The sequence below is a fragment of the Habropoda laboriosa genome, unplaced genomic scaffold (genome assembly GCF_001263275.1).
Source record: "Habropoda laboriosa isolate 0110345459 unplaced genomic scaffold, ASM126327v1 scaffold123, whole genome shotgun sequence".
Classification (NCBI taxonomy): Eukaryota; Metazoa; Arthropoda; class Insecta; order Hymenoptera; family Apidae; genus Habropoda; species Habropoda laboriosa.
The window spans coordinates 209,308-217,186 of NW_017100236.1; the positions used below are offsets into that span (position 1 = coordinate 209,308).

The 7,879-nt window shown below is 34.2% G+C and overlaps 1 protein-coding gene across 1 annotated transcript in view; it reads right to left on the bottom strand.

Annotated features, from left to right (window-relative positions):
- LOC108571681 (arginyl-tRNA--protein transferase 1) overlaps positions 1 to 2,107 on the bottom strand; it is a 2,809-nt gene extending 702 nt beyond the window's left edge. Inside the window, exons 1-6 of the mRNA XM_017933784.1 lie at positions 2,011 to 2,107; positions 1,680 to 1,806; positions 1,461 to 1,594; positions 966 to 1,396; positions 536 to 737; positions 1 to 2 (exon numbers count right to left, since the gene is read on the bottom strand). The exon at positions 1 to 2 is cut by the window's left edge and continues 146 nt beyond it. Coding sequence (XP_017789273.1) covers positions 1 to 2; positions 536 to 737; positions 966 to 1,396; positions 1,461 to 1,594; positions 1,680 to 1,806; positions 2,011 to 2,107 — 993 coding nt within the window. The remainder of the gene's footprint in view (positions 3 to 535; positions 738 to 965; positions 1,397 to 1,460; positions 1,595 to 1,679; positions 1,807 to 2,010) is intronic.
- Positions 2,108 to 7,879: the final 5,772 nt, after the last annotated feature.

Consider the following 7,879-nt stretch of genomic DNA (forward strand, 5'->3'; position numbering starts at 1 on the left):
TTAATTGAGAAGCAAGCAGAAATGATACAATATCAACAATATCATACATAATTTTTTAAACGTCTAATACATTGATTAGCAACATGTAAAAGTGTTATTTTTATAAAATGAAATGGGAAACACAAAACACAAAATGTACCTGTAGAGGGCTTTTTACGAGAAATCTGAAGAATGATTCTTCATCTGATTCCTCTTCTGTTTCATCATAAATGGTCATTTGATATTTTTTGAAAAGCTTTGCACTTACTTTAAGCGTTTTAATAAACTCGTCCGACATTGTTCTCACCAATTTCATCTGATGAATTTAAGAGATAATTTGTTTGTTATAAACAAAGTATATAACGCATACATTTCACGAAGGTCCACTTTGCTCCAATAAAACATTAATGTTTTATTTTTCAGTAAAACTTTCTGTTGTATATTTTATATTTAATTAATACTGTTATAGAATCATTTAATGTAATTGTAATTATGTATGATATTATGTTTTATGAAGAAGCAGTGAAGTAAGTATTACAATTCTCTGCAGATAATGTCTTAAGATCAACAGAAAACCATAGAAATTGTAAAATTACCTGTAGAGGTGATTTCATAAGAAATCTTCTATATTGCTTCTCTGTAACTTTGTCTGCTAGAACTCCATTTATTGTTGTTTGATATTTTTTATATACTTCATAAGATTGTTTTGAGGTTTCTAAATATCCAGAGCTCATTGATGAAGTTCTAACTAGTTTTAGCTAGCAAAAGTCATAAATTTCATGTAACTGTATCAGAGTAATAGTCAAATTGAACTATTTAAATACTATAACTGAACTGAGTATTTGCAAAAGTATGAAGCAGTAAAGATGCCTTTAATTTTTTACAAAATGCCATCCTAATTTCGAAATTGGAGGAAAGGGGACCAACTTTTATAAAAAATACTTGCATGCAACATTTAGTGAGATATTTGAAAAAAGATATCCTACCTCCAATCTACTGTTCCCACTGTATACTTCATCAAATAATTCCTCTAAACTTTTAGCATGATTCTCTTGCTTGTTTTCTTTGAACATAGCATCTATTTCTTCTTGTGACTTTCCTTGAGCCAATAACTTATTCTGTTTTCGTTGTTTACGTAAAAGTTTTGCTTTCATACAAGGTTTTTGAGCAGAATTCATTTCTACTGACTGTAAACTTTGGGATGTACCATGGGAATCATTATTGTGACTTGATACAACAGGTACACTTTCAGAATTTTTCTTTTTCATGCCTGAATCACAGTTTTGTTTTCCTTTATCTGATACATTTGGTTGTAATCTTCCATTAACTTCATCATCAATAAATTTCACATTTATGTTAGAAATATTTTCTTCAGCTTTTAGAACACGTTTACTATGATTACAGGCTTCTCCAATATCTGTAATATAAATTGATTTCATGAGTATTAGAAGAATGCGAGGTACAGTTTTGAGTAGCTTTACCTATATTATCACGATGATCTTCCTCATATGTATCCATACTATCATCTTTTTGCAATTCATTTCTTAAAAATTTTGCCATTCTTTTTAGGATCTTTTTCTGTGATTTGGAAATTTTAAATTGCAGTGCCTCGCATCTAGGATAAATATTTAGGGATACAAAAAATTTTATATTTGTGATAGAATCACACTTGCAAAGCAATTTAAGATTATTTATCTTACTTAATAGTATACAGTGGACAACATGTTTGATCCATAATAGATTTGTAACAATAAGAACCACATCTTCTCCAACCTCTATCTATTAAAGTTTGGTAATCTTGAACAGTTAATGTATGTGCACCCATACCTGAAACATATGATATTTAAGAAGAAAGAGATAACATTTAAATAATAAAGGTGTTTTAATTTGCAAAAAATTAACATGACAGCAACAAACATTATATATACATGAAGCTGTCATGGAATGACATAACCTATTGTCAAAAGTATAAGATTGTATATGCATCAGTAAAACAAATTACAATAAAGTTTCTAACATTATAACACTTGCCATGACTGTAATTTGTGTTAGGATTGTTACAATAACCACATTTATATCTTTCTTGTTCACCATAATATTCGAAAATACTATACGATTGACTCGCCATTTTATACTGTTTATTTACTTTTTTTTATTATTATACCAACTACGATAACACAATTATCAACCAATATCATATAACCCTCAGAATGTTTCTATTATTTGATATAACTATTTATATCAATGTTAAATATGCCTAAGAATTTTTTTTTTCATTGTCGCATATTGTCACAAGAGGCAGTGATATCGTCATGTATAAACGTCCTGCAGACGGCAGTCTGCGGTATTCTTCTGTTTTCGCCACCTTTCTTTTCAACCTGGAAAAATCCACTTCTATGTGTTTTTTTCGGTGACCACAATTTGCGAACAAGTCGACTATACAATTGATACCGCTGATGTAACTATTACGTATTTACAAGTTAAATTTACTAAACGGGAAATGACAATACCACTGCCATCTTGATTCAGTTCTGAACAATAGCATTAAAACCTAAACTTTACATTGTTAAATTCAATATTTTCTAAGGATATCAGTTATTTGTATCTTTTTTTTCCAAAATTTTTTATGTTAAGTTACTCAAACTCAGAATTGTTTAGTTTTACGTGTAAAAATTGAATTACTATTTTATTCGTAAAATAATTGGCATTAAACAAAAATATTGGTTAAAGATAAAATGCTGATTACTTTATAAAAGTGTAAGTTGGTAAACAAAATTTAAGATAAAGTTTATATGCGATATTTTCAAGTATATAATATTTACAAATTGGTATCGCAATAAAGCGACAAAACGGATAATTTCGTATACGAACAATTTAAAAACATGCAGTTTTGGTATTATAAAAATATGTATCGTAAAATCAAGTGATTCCCCATGAATAATTATTATACAATTGTTATCAAACGAAAAATACAAATATTTTCTGATATAAAAAAGAAGAAATATTTAAAAATAATCAAGAAATTTTATTTCTATTTTAATTATCACAAAAATCTAAGTTGGCTGAACACGTTCACGTTTTACCCTTTTCATGAATGAAACTACTCCTGTTTTACAGCAACAGGCGTCTCTTACTACATAGAGTGAAACATCGATCTATTCCTTCGGGATACCCCCTTTTCTCGACTGGTTACAGTTTCCACTTCGCAGGGTAGTATCGACAATTTGAAATGCCTGTTCTAGCACGGGTTTATACTACTGTGCTTATAGATCATACACAATCATGTCACGTGACTGAATTTGATTATTCCACTAAATCCTTAAACTCTACAATACTTTTTTCTTTTACCAAACAACAATAGAGTTATTTTTAAATTACATACTTCACCTTCCAATATTACGAATAATAAAAATATCTACTTTAATTCTTCATCTCTCAAATGTAATTGTTTTCTTGAAGTGAATCAAACACTCCAACTATAAAAAGAAATTATTTAGCAGAGATTTCCACAGGATTAAGCTCTCGAGAATTTCTATAATTATGACTCAGACTTTTATAAGATCCCGATAGAGATACAATCGGAATCTTCGTACGAGGCTTAAAGTTCAACGATTCGACACTTGACTCGATCATCATCATCGATAAAGACAAATATTTAACCGTCGATCATTATCCACTGGAAAATTATTTTGGTCCTGGACTTGCGGTGCTTGTACAACGTCCCTGGATGTATCCACACTCCCCTCCTTCGAATCATTTCCTCACGGCGCGTATGTACGTTCCCCCACCATAGTGGGCTCTCGAAGCACGGGGATTCGTCGTTTCCAGAATCAACGGCTGACGTCAATGGGAACCAACCTTCGGGTCGAGCATGTCAAATTATATTATCTTACAGAAACTCGCCCCGTAATTACAGCGACGGTTGGCTCCTCTCTCTGGTTCGGTTGATATCCTCCGTGGAATAATCAGGCTTCCAGTTAGATTTCGCGGAAATTAACTTTTCCATTCTTCAAAAAAAAAAAAAAAAGAGAAGATAATACTATCGTAGAGGTTATGGTGACCAGTTGTTTTCTTAAGTTCGAGGAAAGAGCATCTCCTTTGACGGAGGTCGAGGGTGTCGCGTTAATTTTTCCCGATACTTGGGTAAAAATTAACAACGATCGCGTGCTTCCCTTCCCTCTGACCTTTCGTATTTTGCAAAACTCGCCATGGAATGGAACGCAGGTGTAATTCATATCGTAGTAACCCTAACCCTTTCGCTACTGAGAATGACTATAGTCACTCATTAACATTTTATATATATAAATTAATAATAATTCAATAAACAAAATATAATTGTATTTTTTTTTAACCTGTTAACTGGGTTATTCGTGAACTAAAAACACCCTTTATGCAGGCAGCTATAAAACGATTTCTTCTTATTTTATTTTTCGGAGGTATGAACTTTCAAGAATGTTCTGTTAAATTTTTGTAGTAAAATTCAAAGTATTTTGGCTTTTACAGCCTTTTGTAGTAAACGGCACTACCTTCACCGCTTCGGCAATACCTAGCTCATCTCTATATGTTTCTATTGTACTATCCCTTTCTGACGTGAAGTAACACAGTAGTATAACCCTTTTTATTGTGACTGTATAGTGCAGTGATACATCGCAAATGAATAAATATGTTCTGGCATTGCCGATTAGTCACAAGAACGTATATCACATGAAAAACTTTAAACGTGTTTTTCTCGAAACGTACTTTTTTCAACTGACGAAAGTAAAATAAAAGAAACTAACAACCGATCAATCTGAAATTTTAACAAGTCAGTCTACATACCATTGGCTGTTGCAGGTATCGCATTTACATTTCTATGTTGAAAATTTCATATTTTTTACGTCGAGAAACTTAAACTTTGAATGCACGTCATTTTGTTCAATTTTGACTTATATGGTTAATTCTGATACCTGTAATAACAGCACTCATACTTATTGTAAATTTTCTTGATATTTTTGTTTTGGATGAGTCTGTGAGCTGAAATCACTTCCGCCAGCGAGGCTTGTTTTTGTTAAAGGCGCTCTCTTTATCTCCAGATATAGCATTAAAAAAAACAATGGAAAAGTTATTTAAAAAATTGTTTAACAGGCTTTATAACTGCCTTAATATATGAAAAAAGTTTGACATTGCTACCCATTGTAGAACACTGAAAAAAAGATTCTGGATATAGCCAAAATTTACGACGTATAGATTAGAATACCCCCTTAACTCGTCATACTCAGCTAACATTGGAAAAAGTTGTTTGGAAAAATTCGACTTTTTTTCACTATGTCTTGACAATAGGGTTAAATAAACGATGTTAGATTAATGATTCTCTTCCACTGAGTTCGAGCAAAAAAGAAAATTAAACGATGAAGGTATTTTCTTATCGTCATTATGCAGCGATTGCATCTATTAAGGTGATCCGTATCGTGGAGCAGCCGTTGTACTCGGCCCCGTACTACCTGGTAGAACGTCGCGTCGTTAGCTCGCAAAAAAGCCGAGAGCGCGGTTGTTTTTGTGCAACTACTTGAATTCGCGCAAGCGTGCGGCCGATTCTTTAGAAATAGGTCAATTACGGAGATACGTGGTGCGGTGTCGGGATGCGTCGTATCTCAAGTAAACACTTTACTAAAGATCGGTTGCCTCCAAGAATTCACCTCCTCAGAGAATTACGTTTAATCCCATGCTGTACACCTCCTTCGACATTCTGCTTTACCATCTGAAAACGGTGAAAACGTGTCAAATTAAAAGAGACGTGAACTATAACCATAAATTATACCCAATTTAATCATGTGACTTTTCATTTCCTTCCACGCTGAAAAGCAATTCTTTCCCGCTCGTCGAACACGTCGAATCCGTGCAATCATTCACCAAAGGGTTGCTCGAGTGACAGTTTGAGGAAAACACCATGGAATTCAAGGGTGTCTCGAATATACCATGTCGTAAATATTTCAAGGATGCTCTTGGACGATAAATGTTTTGTCATAAGACGTCAGTGTGGTTATAGAGAGGAGAGGGGAAGAATGAAGTAGCAAAACTTCGCACGTCGCTAGATATCCACCCTTCTTCTCTATCTTCTTCTTCTTTTTCTCTTTCTCATACACGATGGAAAACATGCGTGGGTGTTCGTGGGCGTTATACGCTGGCGTAGGCGTACGGCCTGTTGCGGGGGCTGAAGAAAAGTGGCCGGGGACTGAATACGGAAAACGCTGCTACAATTCCTTCCCCGCAACCCTCCAGCCTCCTCTGTGCCAGTAGCTGGTGTTCCAGACGTGAAGAGAAATACGAATTTGCGCCGAGAATTTGGAGAGAACGAGCCGCGATATAAACTTGGGAAAATATTATTCGTCGAGAGCGTTCGTTCAATGAATTGACATCGAGAGGGCTTGTTTTAATTACGGATTACGCTGTTTCCTTCCTTTCTTCCTCAATCTGCAAGCTGAATAGATTAATAGAATGTTAGATATGAAAATAGGATTTTAAACGTGAATTGAATCGTAATTAATTCAAGAGAGAATTTTTCTTTCCATACAAGATTGTGGAAGTGGATTGCATAAACGGCGCAGTTCGATCGAATCCCAGGAAGAGAAGTTTTAATTAGCCCACGTTTTCTCAGAATCGAGCGTTTAACGACAGATCAATTACGAGAACTATGTAGGAATTTTTCTAACTCCCTTAAAATAAAGGAGAATCCACGTTATCGTATACAGAATGCTTAAAAAAAATGTTAATACTTACATTATCGTTTATAAATATTTACACACTCATTTATTCATAATGAGCAAGGATTTAACTTGTTTTGTAACCCTTATTTTAACCCTAGAGCAGTCTTCGGGTCTTTTTTGACCCACCGCCTTCTTATACTTTTAGTAACTTTTGCTGTTATCAAGTTTACGTTCCTTAACATTATTTTAAACGTTTATTGTCTAGGTTTATATGTCGTGTTGGAAACAAAAATTATTACACATAAGGTCTTAGGTCCTTTTTGACCCAAAAGTTTGAAGTGTGCAGTCAAAACGAAGAACGCAGTAGGGTTAGACAGTATAATTCTTTTGAAAAATTTATCACATTTTTGAATAAAGAAAAATAATACTTATGAGTATTTTAATATTATATTAAATAATACTTATGAGAAGTAACTTCTTCAGAGAAATAGAACTGATAACATAGTGTATCATATTAACACATGTACTTTGTCTTCGAAGAGTCTCTACTTTATCACCATCATTGTCAACACATTCTTGGAATCTTGTCCAAGTAGTTCCCAGAGCCCTGGGACACATTCTTTTCAGCATTGTTACAATCACAATTTTCTGTCAGAGTCTAAAACATATACATGTACAAATTCTCCATATAAATGTTCATATTTTTCTGAAACAACCTGTACTTATAAAAACTTCAAAAGTACTATAAATAAAACAACTTCATAAAAGTGAAACTAGGATCACGAACATAGTATCCATTGATAAAACCTTTCAGTATTAATAAAAAATTACACAGAGCAAATTGCAGCTAAGGAAAATGAAGCTTAATTGAAACAGGACGCCACTGAAGGGAACTTCTTCTCAAAGGACGAATTCTTAAAACAATAAGGGACGAAGATGCGACAGAGAAGAAAAGATTTCAAGGATAGCCGGAGGATCCGGCTTGGGTCATCGCGTGGGCAGACGTATTTCGTGGCGCACAATAGCTAGTGTGTGTATACACGTTTTGTGGCGCGCGTGTGCACGTCATATCACCTCGTGGAGGCTCGGTAGGGGTTGCTTTTCAGGGTAGGGGCGCCTACCGTTCACTAAGGTGGGGGTGGTTGATCGACCGTACCCTCCGCCGGTTTTCTAGCCGTCCTGCTCAGCCCCGACGTTCATTCTACCTCGATCAGCCG